General features: G+C 31.6%; 2 protein-coding genes and 2 non-coding genes across 4 annotated transcripts; 1 reads left to right on the plus strand and 3 right to left on the minus strand.

The window, feature by feature from the left end:
* Nucleotides 1-5258: 5258 nt before the first annotated feature.
* On the plus strand, nucleotides 5259-6699 carry C17F3.3 (uncharacterized protein). The gene is made up of 3 exons (NM_059516.4): nucleotides 5259-5447; nucleotides 5691-6229; nucleotides 6384-6699. Exons 1-3 carry the CDS (start codon nucleotides 5327-5329, stop codon nucleotides 6654-6656), a joined length of 933 nt encoding a protein of 310 aa, NP_491917.2. The 5' UTR covers nucleotides 5259-5326; the 3' UTR covers nucleotides 6657-6699.
* Nucleotides 6700-9682: 2983 nt separating this feature from the next.
* Nucleotides 9683-9735, minus strand: C17F3.4. The gene has a single exon (NR_050214.1). It is a non-coding gene; the product is annotated as an Unclassified non-coding RNA C17F3.4 (non-coding RNA).
* Nucleotides 9736-10307: 572 nt separating this feature from the next.
* On the minus strand, nucleotides 10308-14630 carry ckr-1 (G-protein coupled receptors family 1 profile domain-containing protein). Its single transcript, NM_059517.4, has 10 exons — nucleotides 14522-14630; nucleotides 13033-13215; nucleotides 12329-12429; nucleotides 12123-12278; nucleotides 11761-11878; nucleotides 11634-11716; nucleotides 11441-11584; nucleotides 10975-11097; nucleotides 10606-10758; nucleotides 10308-10559 (listed from the first exon to the last, which is right to left on the minus strand). Exons 1-10 carry the CDS (start codon nucleotides 14619-14621, stop codon nucleotides 10455-10457), a joined length of 1266 nt encoding a protein of 421 aa, NP_491918.3. The 5' UTR covers nucleotides 14622-14630; the 3' UTR covers nucleotides 10308-10454.
* Nucleotides 14631-18326: 3696 nt separating this feature from the next.
* On the minus strand, nucleotides 18327-18383 carry T23B3.7. The gene has a single exon (NR_050215.1). It is a non-coding gene; the product is annotated as an Unclassified non-coding RNA T23B3.7 (non-coding RNA).
* Between the last annotated feature and the right edge of the window lie 909 nt (nucleotides 18384-19292).

Consider the following 19292-nt stretch of genomic DNA (forward strand, 5'->3'; position numbering starts at 1 on the left):
TGTGCAAATTAAGTCTATCGGGGGTGAGCAGTGTTGCGAATGCTCTTCCGGCTTCAGTATGAGGTAATCGAGAAGAATTGTGAAACTCTGCCTCTCTTCGTCTCTACATACACTCTAATCAAATGAATTGATAAAAGACGCAGAGAAATGCTTGAAAAGAGGTTGTGTTGGTAATGCAAACTGATGCTGAAACCGCAAGTAACTCAATTTCGGCGGGTTTTATTATGTGTGCTCCTGGGTGCCCCCATGAAATAGAGAAATAGACACCAATGGGCTCTCTTGGAATATCAATTTGTTTTCTCTTTTTCTATATTTCTCTTTTTTTTCTATGGATTCCTAAAATTGAATAATTAAATTAACTAGATCAATGTACCAAGAAATTCACTATCTTGTCTAATGGGAGTAAACGTTTATCCTGAAAATCAAATGTTTTCCAGTGTAACATACCTCTAATGTATTATCTGTATTATCTAACAAGCGATGGTTTTTTTTTAATGTTCCAAAAACATTTACTGAAAATGTATAAAATCTAGACTGTTTTCAAAATTTTTGAATTTTATAATTAGAATTTTACGATTAAATTTGAAGCAAGGAAATTGTGGGTTTTTTTTAAATATTCGTGATAGGGATTAGTTGTCTCTGTTTAATACACATCTACGTCAATTTCAATGACAATGAAGTGGCGTCACACATACGTGTTTCAGATATTGTTTATCGCTGGTTTACTATGTGTCCAGTTGCAAAATAGATAATATGTTGAATGGAAATAAATGTAGAGTTTTCTCCAAAATAAATATAATTGTAAACTAATCATTTGACTAGTCAATCTACAGAGGGAGCGACTATCTCTTAAAACTCGATTCTCCAAACCCTACAAAACATTTTTTTTAAATCTCAGACCTCCCAATTTTTTCACCAGTTAAACAAAAATAAACTAACCTGCAAATTCCATATCCACCTGTCCGAAATTGATATTCAACCAACCTGAACGGGAGTCAAGAAAAAAGAAAACAAGAAAAAACAGAACAATGGAAAAAACAAAAAAATGAGTCATTTTAGAGACTTGTTCAAAACAAACAAAAAGTACAGTAGAAGAATAAAAAATTGAGAACTTAAAAATTAAATGAATAGGCTTCAATGTGTTTCTTTTTGGACGGCTTTTTAAGCTTCACAACTGACCATGACTGCCACTAATTGAGAACGTTCCGGATCATTTTAAGAGCCACACTTTAAAACTAATTTTCAAAGTAATTCGTTTCTTGAACTTTTTCCAAAATTGCTTTTGGGGAAGAGTATTGAGCAAAAATTAGAGAATTCAGGTGAATAGTTCAAGCTTTTGAGGAGAAGTAGCGTAGGGTGTAAGTGCGTACCTCTGCTCAAAACTGACGTAGCTTCATAATTAAATAGGGAAAATAAATTTGAAATGTTTTTTTCTAAAAGAAAAATGTATAATAACATTTTTGGTTTAATCAGATAACTTCATTTACTTTTTGTGCGGTGTGCATTTGCAAAGCTACTATGTTTAAATAAAAATCAATCGATTTTTTCAGTTTTTGAAATTTTATTAAGAAAAAATGTAGAATAAAAATTCATTGAGGAAAATACGAGTGTATTAGAAAAACTGAAAAAAAATCTGGTAAATTTCAGAAATTATTTTTATATTGTGAGAAACTAATTTTGTTTGAAAACTATTAAGAAAACTATTGAAAACTAATAGTACTATTCTGATAGGGCTAAAATGAGCATATTTTATAGTAAAACTTCTCAAAATATTTTTCATAGTTCTACCTTCAGCCGAAAAACATTTAATTTTTCCAACTTATGATTTTGAAGGATATGATTTAAAATATGATTTTTTCTGTAAATTTTGAATTTTAATTACGCTTCAAATATTTTGAAACCATTGTAATGATTCAAACATGAGGCAAAACGTTCACAAAGTCGTAAATTTTCCATAAATTTGGCAAATGCCGAATTCCTTTTTGGACAAACACCTCCAACTAGCGCGACTCCAATTTTAAGTGTAAATTTTTAAAAAAAGTTATAAATTTTGTATGCTACCCTACCTTCTATTCTTCAAAAGCACGGTTTATATCTGAAACCAGTTGAAAAAATGCGGAACCTAATGAAAAAGGAGCGGGGAGAACAGAAAAAAGGAAATAATGAAAAAACGTGTGGTCTTTCCAGTGTCTTCCGTTTCTTTGTCTATTTTCTGCAAATCTTCGGATGAAATCTGGAAAAAAAAATTTTAAGAATGAAAAGCTGGAAAAGGTGACTAACAAGAGCAATTTTCACAGTATTTGAGATGGAGGAAAACGGAAAAAATAAAGCAAAATAAAAAGAAAACCTGGAAATTAGTATTTTCTCGTTCTTTTTCTGACAAGAAAGACTCCCATGAGGATACCAAAGGAATGCCGAAAGCCAAAAATAATGATTAAAAATTGGCGGAACAAAATGTTTTTGCTCCTCTCCAAAGAATTTTGTCCGCTTTTGAATAAGGGCCTAGGAACTGGAAATGGGTGAAAAACGAAAACAACGTGGATATGGATGAATTGAAAAAAATATACCAAAAATAGAGATGGTAGCGGGAGATTTAGAAATACAGAGATATTTAAAAATAAATTAATTCAACAGGATTTTTCGATTTAAAAGATAGAAAGAGCAATAATCACGAAAAAGCAACACTATTTTTAAAAAAATGAGGAAATTTTTTCTGAATTTCAAAACATTTATCAATTTTGCAAATAAAAAAAAACACTGACTGCATTGTATTTGAAATTCCGCGTAAATGAAAAATGCATTACTTTAAAAAAATATTTTTCAATTATTACGGTAAAAAATTCTAGTTTGAAAACATTTCTGAAAATGAAATTAAAAGTACTTGCAAAAAACTGACAAAAAATCACTTGTTTTTAATATGTTTTTGCACAAAGTTTGCTATCAGAACCAAATACATAGGAACTCCATGACAGGTAGGCTTCAAAACCTGGGGCGGGTCTGTTCAGGAATCTTATACTCAATAAGTTTATTGTAATGAAAAAAAAGCCAAAAATTTGAAGAAAAAAGTTTAACTCTAAGGAAATCTGAGTTTTTCCACATTTTTATGTTTTTGTGCGGTTTCCGGAACTTGGGACTCAAATCATTGTTGGAGGTTTTTTTTCAGTGAAATTGTGTGACTCGTGAAAAAAACAACAATTTGAGTAAAAAATAACGAAGACCACCCTCGTCTACCTAATTTCCCTTTTACAAAACCTCGTGTTTCAAAGTAAGAAATCAAACTTTAAAAAATAAGAGAAAAGTGGCAAAGTTTATTCTTTTCAATAACGTGGGAGGTAGAAAGAGAGAGAAAACCAAAAATAGCCGCAGGGACCATTGGCTTCTGAATGAATGAATAGAAGAAATATATGGAATAAAAGTATTGGGTGAAAAAGTAAAATATTTAAAGTTGTGAAAAGTTTTTATTTTGAGAACAAAATGTGGGAAACATCTAAAATCTTTTCGGTGTACTACACGAAATTTATTGGTTTTGTATTTGAAAATTTTTCGTTTTGCAGTTTTTTTGGTTTTGATAAAAATTTGAAATTGAAGTGTTATTTTAGAAGACGAAAGTCTCGAAAAATAATGCAAAATATTCCAAAAACTGAAATTCAAAAAAACCTAGACAAATTTCTAAGAACAGCAAAAAATTAGCTATGCATTGCCCAGAGTAGACATATTTTCAAAGCTCATTAGATTTTTGATTACTTTTCTGTTCTAGATTAAAAATATTAAAATAGAAGGAAAAAAAGTATATTTGAGTAATAGATCAAATTGCCTTAATCAAATCCAGAAGTGGGTCAAGCTAAACAAAACAACATTTAAGTGATCAGCTGACTCTGTGAATCAATCACCAAAATTTTATAGAGCAATATTAAATGGAAAAATTATTCATAATTAACTACTGCAAAAAATTTCAAAACTAATGGATTACACAATACATTTTCATTCAAATGTATTAGCCGTGACAGATTTAAAGTTTTCTAGAAATCTGCTCCTGAATATGAAGTTTGAAAAATAAGGAGTTGTTTTTGAAACATGCACACTACTTTTCAACCAACTTTAGCGGCTATCTAGCTGCCTTCTACGGATGTTAAAAGTTGGAATGGTTCCTGGGAAAGTGTTGTCAAATTTTTAAGATCGAGAATTTCCAACTCTCACTAGTCTCCCAATTTGAACATTCTTCAATTTAGTCGATCATAAATTTGAGCAAATTCAAACATACATTTTCTAGAGTTGGAAATTTGAGATTTTCTGTTTTCCTTTTTTGGTGTTTTTAAACTTCAGTCATTTGTAAGAATTTTAGAACAAAAACCACATCTTTAAAAGGGCTTGGCCCACACTATAAGGGAAGCTAGCTCAAAGCGCGTATATGTTCACATCCTAAACAAAACTGAGCCATTTTAGAAAGCTCAGAAAGTGTATTAAAGATTTGCTTTAGTTGTCTGAAACGATTTTAACTCAAAACATCTCGATGATTTCTTTGTCAACGATACGGAAACAGATTGAAAGAAGAGAAAGAAGTGGGGTGGGATGAGGGAGGATATGAGTGGTTTTGATTGCAGTTCATGAATCATTCACTGAGTGAAGCACGGACTTGGGAATTTGCCAAAAGAAAAAAGATGAAATCAAGAGCTTTCTGTTTCTGTTTTTGTCTTTTTTTTGGGAGAGGGTCATCAGATTACGTCACAGTTTTTGATTTGTAAAGAAGAGGGAGAAACACTGACTTTGTTGCCTGGTTCTGGTATGGTTTTGATCAACGCATGGTTCTTAACCACTGGGAGCATTCTGATTCGTATAGACTTTAACAAAATATGTACTCAAAAATAATCCCGATTTTAACAACAAAAAAAATCCAGCTGACAATACCGATGGCCCTTGTGATATGTTCTACTGATCTGCCACTAGCAGCTTCGAAGAATTCTCTGATAGAAACATTTCTATTTTGTTTTTTGTTGCTGATTATTTAAAAAATTTACACACCAAATTTATGTTTGCAAATGATTGATTTATAGAAATCATTAAACACCTATTACTACGTGAATAATGCCAAAAATTGTGGCGAATTTAATTTTTTTCTTTTCAAACTGATTGTTTTGTAACTTTGATTTAGCCGTGAAATTTAGAATTTCAATATTTGACCTTTCGAAAAATAAAAAAATCAGTAACAATAAAAGAAAGTGGAAATACATGAAACCTTTGTCTAAAATGTTATTCCTACGATTTCGTTGTTCAATTTTCGCACACCTCATTCTACACAAGGTTACTGTGATCAAAAAGGAGTCGGATGATGTCACTTGAAACGATTCTTCATATGGTCATTCAGCTCACGATTTTCTCGGCAGCACTGGTATTTTGCAAGGGCAAGAAAAAGAATACTTCTGCGGCGCCAGTCAGTATTAGGAAACCTCGTAAGTTATACTCACTGATTTAGAAGACGTTCTAAAAATATCTTGGACTACTTTAAATGCTGCAAGAGAATTCCAATTGACTGACCAACGGGAAAACGGCCAGTCGGTTTGATATCGATACGACAACTGACAACTGTTCAAAAAGTGTTGTCTTGTAATTGTATTTAATGTCATTGAATAAAATGAGTACGATTTTGCAGAAACTAAAATAAATGAGACATTGTCCATCTTTGAAATTTACAGCAATGAAACCAGCATGCTCAACCATCCAACCAACAGATTTTCCACCTGCATCAGCGGCCCCTGTAGCGCCAAAAGTGGAGGAAAAGAAAGAGGAAAAGAAGGAAGAGGAAAAGAAGGCTGATGATGAGAAAAAGAAAACAGAGGAGAAGGATGATAAGAAGTCAAAGAAAACGGAAGAAAAAGATAAGATATCAGTGAAAAAGACTCAGGAAACGAAATCGGAACGGAAGGACAAGAAGGATGAAAAGAAAGAGGATGAAAAGAAGGAGGAAAGTAAGGAAAAATCTAAAGATGAGGAGAAGAAAAAGGATGAGGTGAAGGACAAGAAAGAAGATGAAAAGAAAGATGATAAGAAGCCAGGTGAAAAGGAAGAGAAGAAGGAAGAAGTAAAGAAAGAAACGAAGAAAGAGGAGAAGAAAGAAGAAAAGAAGGAAGAACCAAAGAAAAGTGAAGCACCAAAGAAGGAAGGAGAACCTAAAGGAGAAGTTAAGAACAATGCTTTAGTTGAAAATCCGATTGTTACTGAAATGTCTGATAGGGTGAGTAAAATTGATAAGCGGTACCCAACTTTAGACTTTTTTTTTGTAATATGGAATGCTAAAATAATTATCAAATTTTCAAGAATGTTTTTTGTATACTGATTGAAGTTAATTTCTTAACCTTTTGAAACATATAGTTCACATTTGATTACAGGATGAAAAGAAAGAAGAGAAAAAAGACGACAAAAAGAATGAGAAAAAGGACGAGAAGAAGGAGGCAAAGAAAGAGAAAAAGAAAGAGGAAAAGAAAGAAGAAAAGAAAGAGGAAAAGAAAGTGGAAAAGAAAGAAGAAAAGAAAGATGATAAAAAAGAGGACACTAAGGAAAAATCTGCAACGAAATCTGAAGATAAAAAATCCGACGAAAAGAAGACAGAAGAAAAGAAGACCGACGAAAAAAAGGATGAAAAGTCTGAGGAAAAGAAGTGATCTGCTTTTTGTAATCATTGCTGAAATGAATTTTTGTATAAGGGTTTTGTATTTTATTGATCTGTCAAAAATGTTAGTAATTCTGAAATGTTTTTCCCAGAATTTGAGTAACATCACTGGTTCAATATCGAAGAATTATACAATGAAAGGAATTAATAAATAATGGAATTTTGCGCAAACTTTAAACATGATAAATTCTTTCTTTTCCTGTTTTTCTTTGTTTCATTCAAATTCTGGAAATCTTAGCTCCAGAAAAAATAGTTTAGAAAACAAAAAATCACTCGAATTGATCTTCATTATTTTCTATTTTCAGATATTCGAGAAACTTCTCTCATAAACCTAAAACCAAGATATTCTGACATATTTGACAGGCCTCTCAAGCTCCAATTATTTTCTTCAAGAAATAGCCGGAAATGTGAACAGAGCAGTGAAAGAAGGGGGATCTGATCGGGTTACTCCAACGCTATTCCATTTTCTCTCTCTCTCAATATTTTTGTCTCTCAATTAAATGAATAAGGCAGCTCACAACTGCTTAACTGGGACAACGTTCTCATCATTGAATATTCGAGTAGCAAAAAAATGACGATGTTGGATGGAAAAATGGAGAGGGAGGAGTATTTAAAGTGATGATGATGATGAGAAAAATGAGACAGGAAAATGCAAAATAAGAACATGTGAGTGGCAACTAAACATGTTTGTGCTTCTAGTTTTTTGGACAAAAGTATCAATGATCTAAAAGTTATATCAACAAATGAACTTTTCGGTTCGATTTTCAAAATATTGATTGAAACAAATATATAGAAGGTTCTTGTTTGTTTCGTTACCTGACCTTAATCATTCTTCAGACTGTAATTGTGGAAAACATCAGACGTTCAGTTCTATGAGCGGAGCCAATCTCCAATTTCGTTTCCCCGTCCAAAAGAATTTTTCGATTTTGTTGGTTTCAAAAAGTTTTCTGACGGCTAAAAATTTGGAATAGTTATTTAAAAATGTGAAAAAGTGTCCAGAAACGCGGAGAGGTCAATAAGAAATCCGTTAGTGGGCTTTTCGGAAGTTGTACCGGAACAGCAAACGATACCAGGTGGTAATTAACATTTTGAATCTAAAAGTCGTAACATCCATAGGGACGCATATTTTTATTTCCGAGTTGAAATCGTATCTTTCAAGGTTTTTTTAAAGAGACTTTCAGAAAATTTGTGATGAAAAAAAAACATATCGCGTTAATCAAAATGATCAAATTTTGGCAATTGAATGAAATTAATTTTCAAATTGTGTTCCAATTGTAATAACAACAAAGTAACTTTGAAAATCGATATTGATGACATAAAAGTTAGAATTCGAGACTTTAATTAATTCGTGAGATAGGAGAAGCCAAACAAAAGCTTTGGAAGTTAAACGTGATTTTCAGACATATAAGGAATATTAGGAAACGGACAACATGATATTTGGAACATAGAGTGCACATTTTAACTAGAAGTTCTCAAGGATATTTTGTTAATTAATAAAATAAACACTTCCGGTAAGTGAAAATTTACAGCTGGAAAGAATACGTATGTCTGGACTTAATGAAAAGTTTCTTAAAAGTCACCGTTCAAAAATCAGAGAAAACTGGGAACGGAAAATTATTTTAAATATTAAAGAAATTTGAAATCTTTCTCCAAAATCGAGGATCCAGGAACGTACTCTTCCCTGTTTGAAACTTGTCCGCACGACCAATCAGCGCTTTGGTATGCCCTTTGAACCAATCGGTAATATCTCAGTTTCAGACACACTCAGCGATCACAATGTGCGCATTGCGTGTTCGATCGTTTTATTTTGTTGATATTCTATAATTTTGAAATATTATTATTTTTAAAGCAAAACCTCGCTGGCTGAGACTACCACTTTTAAATAATTTTCCTGAAACATATGGTGGCACTGAAATCTAGAAATTGTGTACAAAATATAGATTTGACTATAAGGTGTCAGAAATAAGAAAAAACGTGAAAGTGTACTGAAGCGAGAAATCGAGAATTCCTCCTCCACCTCCGGATCTCTTTTGACTCTTGCTTAGAATGATCTTGATACACATTAAAATTCAGAATATACATACATTTCCGGCCTCTTTGCCCCGTGCCTTGCGGCTCAAGGCTTAAGGAAAAAAATACGAATTAAAATAGAAATAAATGTTGAAGGAAGGAATAAGAAGGAGTAAGAAAATAAATAAAAATAAATAAATGGAAAGGAGAGAAAAGTAAACTTGGATGAAGAAATAAAGGATCAGATGACTGAAAATGAATAGAAAATAAGAAAAAACGAAACGGATTCTAGTTGAAGATTGAGACGATGTACAGAAAATGACTGATACGTTTTTAAAAGTTCTAAAAAAATTTGTGTGAAATGTGTGAAATGCGCAGATAAGCTCTGGAGTGGAGTAGAAAAATAGGGAGATATTTTTAAAAATTTTAAAAAATTAAATCCAAAAACTAAAAAAAAAAATTTCACTTCTACATTCCACATCTCACAAGTCTGTTTCTGGTGTTGATTCCTGAATCTACTGTAACTCTAATAGTGCAAGACTTAGTTCAGGCAATGAACAAAATTTGATCCTACTTTTGCCAATATTCACGGAAAGGGTAATCAAAATTTTGTTAAAATTGGGTGCAACCACAAAAGAAGTGTTGTCCAAGTTATGCTCAACTCTTCCCAATTTCCTTCCCATTTTAAAATTTTTTGGGCAAACATCAACTGTTGCCACCTACACAAAACATAAAAAATCGGATTTTTTCTTAAAAATTAATCATTTTCTGTGAATCATGTTGAAAAATATTTAAACTAGTGGAAGTACGTTAAATCGCAGAAAAACCATTTGAGATTGACATGAACCTAGTTGTATTAATGAAAATAAAAATTGTTAAGTGGAAAAAAATGGAAAAAAATATTGTGGCAATCCGAGCAGTTTGTTTATTTGTATAGTCAATGCCTTAGTAAAATAGTGCATTCATTCCCATCTCGTTTATTCTAAAACCATAGACTACTACTAAAGAGGATCTTCAAAATTAAATTAAAGCCCACAAACGATGAGCAGCTAAACAAAATGAAATAGAATGTGAGGCGCCGGTTCGGAACAAATGAAAATTTTTGTGTTTTGAAACAAAAATTGCTTGTTCTTCATTGTTGTATCCAATGAAAGTGTGTTTTCGTTTAAAAAATTGAAAATCCAATTTGATACGGTTCACTGAACTTTTGTTTCTGCAAAAAAGGATGTGTTTAATTGATGAGTTTAAGTTCAAAAATCTATTTATTTTTATTGTGTGACTTTTGATGCCTATGTATGTTTGAGAAGATTTAATTTCATTCGGAGGTGAAGAACAATAAAGGTTATTTTTTAGAAAATTTGAAAACGATTTTATAACTTTGAAAACTTGTTTGGCAAATAATTTTCAAAAACCCTGGTACGGGAAGAATTTACAGACAGCCAATTAGTATATATGTTTCTATTACAGATATCCTAGATTTTATTTCTGCTTTTGCACATTTTGCGCGGTGCTTCTTGTTTTCATGGTTTCATGGTTCTGATGTAGCTAACATACATTAATACTTCGTTGGTATCTCCTGTCCAATTTTTTTTCTGATTACATTCAAACACTTTCGATTTTTAACAACGTTTCTATTCAATTTCTATATTTATTTGGCATTTGACATTTTTTACAACCCGAAAACGACTAGAATTGGCGCGTAAAAGAGATCATAACCTACTTGTAGAAAAAATGCAAAGAGATCATTGAAAGTAAAACAAATAAGAAAAAGAAAATGATATTAAATGTGAACACTGCTATCAAGTACAAGATCAATTTTAATCATTGGAATAGCATGAGTTGGAGATGAAGGGCTCTTACGAGTTGGTAGAGCAGAGCAACGAGTCTGAAAAATAGGAATATTTGGAATAAACAATTGTTTGATTTCTTACCAATGGGCGTTTTGGTTTTGGACGACAGTAAGCTAATACCGAGGAGCGAAATGATTTATTCATGAAACAGTAGGTGATTGGATTTGCCAAAGAGCTGATGTATGTCATGATTGTCAATGATGAGTTGAGTCCAGGATTCCACAAATCAGTCGCCTGTAATGATATGATTCGTTTGGTCGAATGTTTTGGCCGAAAAAATCAGTAAATGTTATGCAAAAATATTATACAATTGGAAAATTAAAATGTATATTTGGTATTTGTAAATTCTCCAAAACTATATGCCGCTCAGATCCGTTCCAAATAGAATTAGTTTGATTTTCGTTTGAAAAGGAAATTGAAAAACTTGGAAAATCTTCCGAAAAAACTCACCGCTAGTTCAGCCATTCTGAGTAGTAGCCAATACAGGTAAGATGGCACCCAACAAAATGCAAAAACAATCACAAGTGTTATCAACATTCGGGTCACTTTCTTCTTGGCGATCAGGATCTTTTCCTGGAAAACATATACTTTATTACAAATATTTTTTATTGACAACCATTATTCATTTCGTTAAAAAAATGCTCATAATAAATCCAAGTTGTAAAGATTACAATAACTTTGATAGAAAACAGTATCTTATTCCAGAGCATCGTATTTTAATATTCTCGGTAATTTTTGATTCCTAGCACACAGTGCCGAACGGTGGAAATCTGCTTTGGAATTGGATGTCTAGTTTTTTTAGTGCTGACTGGGTTTTCTGAAAAGGCACAACAAAAACTGTACTATAATTGAAACTAAACAAATAGTTAAGCTGTCCCATTTTTTAAAATATTGTTGTGATTTCTCGAAAACTCACTTGATTTGTGCTCCTTAAAAGCATCGTAACATCAAACGATCCACGTGGTGTTGAGAAAAAGGATGAAAACGATGATCTACTGGGACGAACAGACAATCCGCTTGTTTGAGGAATTGACAGAGAGTTTTTCTCTTTGAATTGAAACTGGAAATATTCAATACGACACTATTTTTCAACTATTATATAAACTTACAGTTTTTGAAACAACTTTCATACTTGGAACTCGTTGCACTGCACTAACAAACCAATCCGAAAATGAAGCACGAGACGGGAGAGCTGAAAACTTGCACAGTGTATGGAGACCAAATGCTGGAACCTACTTTTTTCAATCATCTGCTGTTCAACTGTGGGATGATCACTGTTAATGGCAGTATTCAGAGTGATTATCACATTTCCATAGAGACCGACCATCAGGGCAAGAGGTACGAATAATAGTGTCTGAAACGTTTCAATTCGGTAAAGTTTATGAAAATGTTGCAAATGGTGAAACATTTAACAGAAGATACAAAATAATTTCGCTCCATTAAAATATTTTTCAAAAAATTGGATCAGTAATATTTTTTATGTTTAATCCAATAGTTTTGATAACTTTACTCATCAAATGCTTAAAGATGCTAGACTCCATTTTATGTAATGTATGAAAATTCTATACTAACTGTAATTTTTGAAAACAAAAACCTACAAAAGTTAAATAAAGTTGGTAGATAAAATCAACGAGTGGTCCTTTCGTGGAGTCACACGTGAATTTTCCAGGGTTAGCGTCGTAGAGGAAAAGACTTGTTAAATTGGCTGAGAAGCTGAAGCACCATACCAATGAAATTGTTATCAGTGCTCGTTTCTGGAAATATAATTCTTTGGATGAACACCACAAATAAGTGGGAGATGTACCTTTGTCTGCCATTTTCTTGATTCCAATGGTCGACAAATTGCATAGTATCGTTCAATGGCAATGACAGCAAGAGTGTACGCGGATGCACAAACTCCGACAGCTGAAAACTTGATAGATATAGCGAAAGAAATTTGAACTGAATAAAATAATTTTTGGTTTCTGATATTACACACCTACAAGCCCTACCCGATACCTATCCTGTTGGACAATTATATTGGTGTTTTTGGAACTTTGCTGAAATGCTTAAAATCTGATCAAGATGTTGTGTTTTGACTCAAAATAAAAATCAGTGGGGAGCTGAGATAAAAACAGAATTTTCAGGCGTATCCAGCCTCAGATTCGCTTAGCTGACGATTTTTTTGAGCCAAATGTCCTCCCGGGTTTTTTGGACATTCCCCAGTTAGTAATTTGGCTACTATTCCGTTAGAAGGAAACCCTTGATTTAAAATTCAAATTTGGTGTTTCCTTTTCATTGAGTAAACAATCATAATAATAATCCATAGAACACTCTCTCAACTTACCCACATCTATTTCAAAGACTAAAGACTAAAACCAGTTGTATGTCTGAAAAATGTTCATCCTCCCAATTAATTCTCATTTTTCTCTCATTTCATTTTTAATTCCGATACTCCTCGTCATTTTTGATTGATGTACTACTTTTCTCATAATCCTTTTTTCACTTCCTCTTTGAATTTTCACTTACGTTGAAGAAATGCGACAATTTTACACATGGCGGCACCAAGGAGCCAACATTGTGTCAATTCACCAAGAAGTGTACTTGGAATACATATAATACTACGAAGAAGATCTGCAAATGCCAAGTTGAGAAGATAGAAATTTGTGATGCTTCTGGATCGATGTGATTTTCCGAGGATTGTGAGGATCACTGAAAATAATAAAAATTGCATTTTATGTTGCAATAAAATTTTTGAAAAATCGAAACTCGTTTTAAGAAACTAGACAAATTCTGGACTTTTATTTATTTTTTAAAATTTGTATCGGATCCTTCTGACTTTGAGAATGAAAAATGTTTTCAATTCAATCAATTCAAAATATTATTAAACATTTAATAAAAATAAGTTATACAGAAAACCAAAACAAAATAATAATTTAGTTTGAAACAGTTTTATGGAAACTTAAATTTCAACCAAATCTATTTCAAAAAAATTTTGTTAATTAATTTTTTGCGTATTTCAATGGCGATTTATATTTTTTTTAAATTCAAGATCCTCTATTGTTTTCTCACTTTCAAAAAAAAACTCTCATTTACTTTACTTTTTTTTCAATGAGTTATACTTGATCTTTGCCCACTTATTGAAATTGAATTCCAGAACAAATAGAATATTCAAAACCCCTTTTTGACTTTTAAAAATCTCTCAAATTTTGGAACAGGTGTCTCGGTGGCGTTCAAAGATCAAGTGACACCAGAAAATACGCCAATTGTTTTTTCTACATTTCTATAAAAGGCAAGTAATAATTTATAGATCAGCTATAAAAATATATTAGTTCCAAACTAATTTCAATCTGAATTTCTTACTTTTAATCCAATTTTTCAAAATTTTGATGTTAATTTCTTTTTTTTTAAATTTAATTTTGAATAATTTTTAGTTTAAATTTTTTGGCGTTTGTACATTTCATATTTTCTCAAACCCTTCTTCCTGTAAAAAATAAAAATATATCGCGAGCTTTTCTTTTCACTTCTGCTCAAAAATTCATTTCCTCAAAAAGATGGGATTCCCGAAAAGTCTTAAAATTCTTGAAAACAAAAATGGACAAATAACTTGTCAAATTTCATATTCCCTCTAAAATATGTCTCGCCTTTCCATTTCCCTTAGGAGTGTCATATCGGTGGTCCTATTTTAGACATAACAAGTCCAAAACACACTTTTTCAGAATAGAATTCTTTGCTCTTTCTCTTTTCGTAAAAGGTTCGGATTTCTAACTGGGAATAATAATGTCAATTCGAATAAAATATTCCAAAAATGTTCATAAATGTTAGAATAAATATGAAATATTTGAATAATGACACAGCTTTGATGCATTTTTTGAAGTTTTTTTTTTATGTTTTTCAAAAACGGGCTATTTCAATAAAAAATGAATCAAAAAATGTACAAATATTTTTCGAAACTTTCAAATTTATAAGATTGTATTTAAGATTGTATTTGTTTAAAATTAAGCTTTAAAAAATTTACCAATTGCATTTCCAAGTAGTGAAAGTATAAGACATAGTAGAAATATTGACGATATCATAATTGTATAAGGACTGATTATCACTGAACATTCTTTTGGCATTGTGTATCTGAAAATTTTTAATTTTAAATGAGATATTTCTAGAAAAATATTTGGAAAAGTGCGGAAAAAGGAAATTATAAAAATAATATTTTCCTTTTTTAAAACAAGATTTCACGATTATTTTATCAGCCTTGAACTACAAATTTGGGATATTTCAGAAAAATTTCAAAAAGATCTCAGGTGCTAGCATCTCATCTAAGTAAATCGAAGTAAAGAATAAAAAATAAATAAATAGTTTGAAAATCAAAATATTCTCAAAAATCAGCTGATATCACCAAATAGGTGGGACTGAACGGAAAGAAGCAAAAATTTGAAGACATCAGAAAGGAAATTCGAATAAATCAAAACTTGTGATCACGGGAAGAAATAATGAAATAAGTGATTCAGAAGTTTGTAGTTTGGAAGAACTCATAAAAATAGTAAAGTTGAACGGGAAAAAGTTATTTCAGGGAATTATTTTTTTAGGAACGTGACATTTGATGGCTGGATAATTGTTCTGGGTCAAAAAGAAAAGGGCGAAAAAAAGAAACGGGATGACAAAGGAAATAAATGTTTCAAAATATTTGAGAGTTATGATTAATAATCTTTGCTTTTGAAATTCTGAGAATTATCAGATAAGTATTATATTTTATATGCTTATTGATTTATAGAAGTTTTCTTAGAATTTTATGATTTAGTGCCTAACCCGAAATTTTCCCTTTTTTAATTTTCAAATCAGTTTCATTTGGGACAGTGTAGCCATGATATCTAACTTTTTTACAAAAATTGTTCGATTTCAGCAAATTTTTTTAATGAACAAAGTTTTGGTTGTATAAAAATTTACACCACGATAAGCTCTCCGAGTAGGCAGAGCCTATTTTAAAAGGATCATACTTCTGCCTAGTGCTTGCAAACAGTTGAATTGAAGTGATAAAAAATTAAGCATATGCGGAATTAGGTATGCTATCTGAAAAAGTTTACCGCAAACTGCAACAACGAAATTGGAATTTTGAAAAAATGTTGAAGAAAAAATTAAACATCTCATAAAACCAATAATAAATAAATTCATAAATGGAAGATTATCAGAAACTTGTATAGATTTTTGGTTTTCTCTAAGAAAATGAAACAATTATTATTGAAACTATATATGGAATATAGAAATAGATGAAAGGTGGCACGAGACAGAAGAAGCGGGGGCAAATAAAAAGTAAATAGATCAATCTAGAATATGTCTTTCTCTCGATTTTCTTTGAGTTCTTCTTATTTGAATTGTGATATGTAATTGGATCAAGTATCACACAACCCCCTTTCACACCCGGACCCCCGTTTTCTTCCTTCTCTGCGAAGGTGGGCGGAGTCTGAGCTTTTGCTCTACAATTCTGTGCTCTCTTTCCTTCCAGTCACCCCATCTGTTCTGAATATAAGAGAAAAAATGGGAAAAAAGATGAAAAATGAATTAGACCCTTAGGGCATGTTTGACTTGAAAAAAAGTAAACATGGTGCAACCAACATGTACGATTTTAAGAAAATTTTCGGGTACTTTTTGCAAAAACGTTTTCTTGAAACATATTATAAAGTTCAGAGCAGCTTTAAATTAGGAAACGACCAATCAAAAAACCAATACTACTATCTAGGACTATTTTTGCAAGTACTTGAGAAAAACCAAAAACAATAGAAGTAAACAAAACACAAAGAAACTTTATTCATACTCTTTGAAAAAGGAGAATCCACTTGAAAAGTTTAGCTCCATTTAACGAAGAGCACAACACAAACCGCCCCCTTTCTCTATCTCACAGGCTTTTGTCTTTCTTTTTTTGTTTTTTCTACTAGGAACTTTTTTCTCCGAATGATTTCATGAAATCTCACACAGAGCCATTGAAATTCGGAAATTTAATACAAGACCTCTGTGATTAGAGATTGACAGAATAGGAAACAATACGATTTTCAAAAAATCTTTCTGACAATTGCAGCGGAAACGAAAAAAAACCAGACAAGGGTAATATGACGCACAATCGGAAGAAATTAGAGATTAATTAGAAATTGAGTGGACATTTGTGAAACATTGTTTTTGAATCAAAAGATTAATTTGCCAATTAAGAAAAACATGAGATTTCAAGCATTATTATTGAAAAATTGAGTAAACTTACAAGTAAACTTATTGAAAATGAGAGACTAAAAAATTGCGCAAGATCAAGGTATTTAACTAACCCGTTATAATTGACTATTGATGGGAATAGTAATTTTCAGATAGAGCACTTCAAGAAATGTTTGGTTACATTTATTTGTTACCTTCACTAAAACGATAATTTTTGTGAGCATGTTCGAAATTAATGACTGGAATGTTTGCATGTTTGCTACGACGCTATTTAACTAATTAAAATATCAAACATTTATATCAAAAATTTCTATCAAAAATTAACTTGAAGATAAATCATCAGATTCTCTGAAAATGATTATTAATTTTTCATAAATAAAACTTTCTGACCTCATTCTCAATATTTTTAAGACACCATAAAAGATGAGAACAAGCCCATCAATTTGCTCTAAAATTCTGACCAATGACCGTAAATGCTTGATTTATTTCAATTGGTTTGTTTTTTGATGACGCCTTTTTGCGATTTAGTCATACCTGAATTTTTTGAAAAGAATTCTACGGTACTTTCAAAAAATATATGCATTGAAACTGGAAAAGAAAAAGCGTTCCATAATGCATACGTGAGAACCTTAAAAAACTTGAAAAATAAATATTTGAGGAAAGATATTCTTATAATTAGTTTTTTGTGTAAGCTCCCTTGAACAATCCCTTGAACGAAAAAAAACAAGTTTTGGCACTGCATAAATAAAAGTTTTCAAGTTTTGATCGTTATCAAAGGTGAACTCGAGCTGGTGCACGAGGGGGTTTGTTGTTTAATTTCAAACTCATTTTAACTTTGTGATCAAGAACTGGAAGGATTCTATCGAAATGTTTACGTGACATTTTTGAATGTTTTTGTTGAATTCATTTGAAAACAAGATTCGCAAAATTTGCGTCAAGATGTGATTGATTTTACAGATAACATGAAACTGAAGCAGAAAAATTAGTGAGAATAAATTTTTTTCCAGTCGAGACTTTAGTTCAAGTGACATGAGAGGGGCACTACTATTGGAGGATATAGTTATTTTTTAAAGATTCATTTTAAAACGTCCTTTTTTTGGGTCAAAGTAGAATTTCCATAGAACAAAGAGAACAGAGAAGAACATTAAAAAAGGGCAAATTGTAAAATTTGTTAGAAGAAAACGCACATCAGAAAACTAATTTTTTTTTCTTAACCCCATCCTGGGGGCGTGATTAGCATTCTTCTAAGTATCCACCAGTTTCTAGAAGAAAAAAATCGAGAAGCACGCAAAAAGAAACTTTCAGAAACGAGATTTTCAATTTTGGCTAATTTTCCAGTTTGAATTTCTGCCTAAATTCGAGCTGCAACACCAATCAGTTCTTCGTTTTGCTCACTTTTGAATCAATCAGCGACGGCAAACTTCATGCAGTGTATCTGATTATTTCAACAGTGAGCGGAGCGATGAGCTGATTGAATCTCCATCTTTAAACAAGCTTTCGCTATAACTCAATTTTACGCTGAATTCTATTATTCTGAATTTCAAAAACTAAATGGATATAAAATGAATGGACAATTGATGTACGATGGCACAGATGAGCAATAAAATTTTTGGACGGCAAAATGAAAAAATGGAAGGAAAAATGACTGGAACGCCAAACACAAAAAATAACAAAACGATAGAGTTACCCCCTACACTCGTTCATGAAATAGAAACACCAAAATTTATAAGAATTCAAAATGTTATGGGATTACGGGAAAATGAGAATAATTTATTTATATTTATATGGAGGAATACTTAAATTGTGTTTAATTTTGAAGTGGGTGGATGTCCAAATGAGTTTTTTTTTTTCAACTCAACCCGTGATTTTTTCAGTGGTTAAAAAAACAGAATATTCTGGAATTCATAGTCATGTGAAATAAAACGTCAATGAACAATTTTAAACTGTTTAAATTTCTAGAAATAAATTTCTCCATTTTTCAAAAATAGAACTGGCCTCTAGAGTAGCATAGCCTTCAACCGTTATTACCAAGAAAAGCCTTTTCTCGATTGAAATTCATTTTCTTGATTTCATTATTAAATTTCACTGAGTAACTAAGAAAAAACAACAACAAGTGAACGTAGGTCTGGAACTACTTTTTCTAGGAAAAAGTTTGGTTTACTTTTATTTCAAAATTATTATATGGTTTTCTTCAGCGCATAATCAATTCCTTTTCGTTTCTCTACTGCAGAAAATGCCTACCTTTGTGCCTACAAGGGATGCCTCGCATGATGGCATCCTAGACATTCAGGGGAGCTTCCTCTGTAGGCAGGATGATACGAGTGAGAATGTTCCTAGTGAATGAACTATAAAATTTAAAAAAAAAAGTGAAAACTATAAATATTTGTCATTGAAAAGTACATTGACAATCAGAACAAGGTTTGGGTATAGTGTCCTGTGAGCAATTTCCTGGTGTTATTTTAGGAGATAATGGTAAACATTATTTTCAGAACCATTTAAACAAATCACTTCCTTTTTGTAGGGAAAAAACAATGATAAAACTTGAAAACGTTAATTTTGAAATGGAAAGAAAAGCGAAATAACAAAGAAGAAAAAGC

Source organism: Caenorhabditis elegans, chromosome I (assembly GCF_000002985.6).
Source record: "Caenorhabditis elegans chromosome I".
Lineage (NCBI taxonomy): Eukaryota > Metazoa > Nematoda > Chromadorea > Rhabditida > Rhabditidae > Caenorhabditis > Caenorhabditis elegans.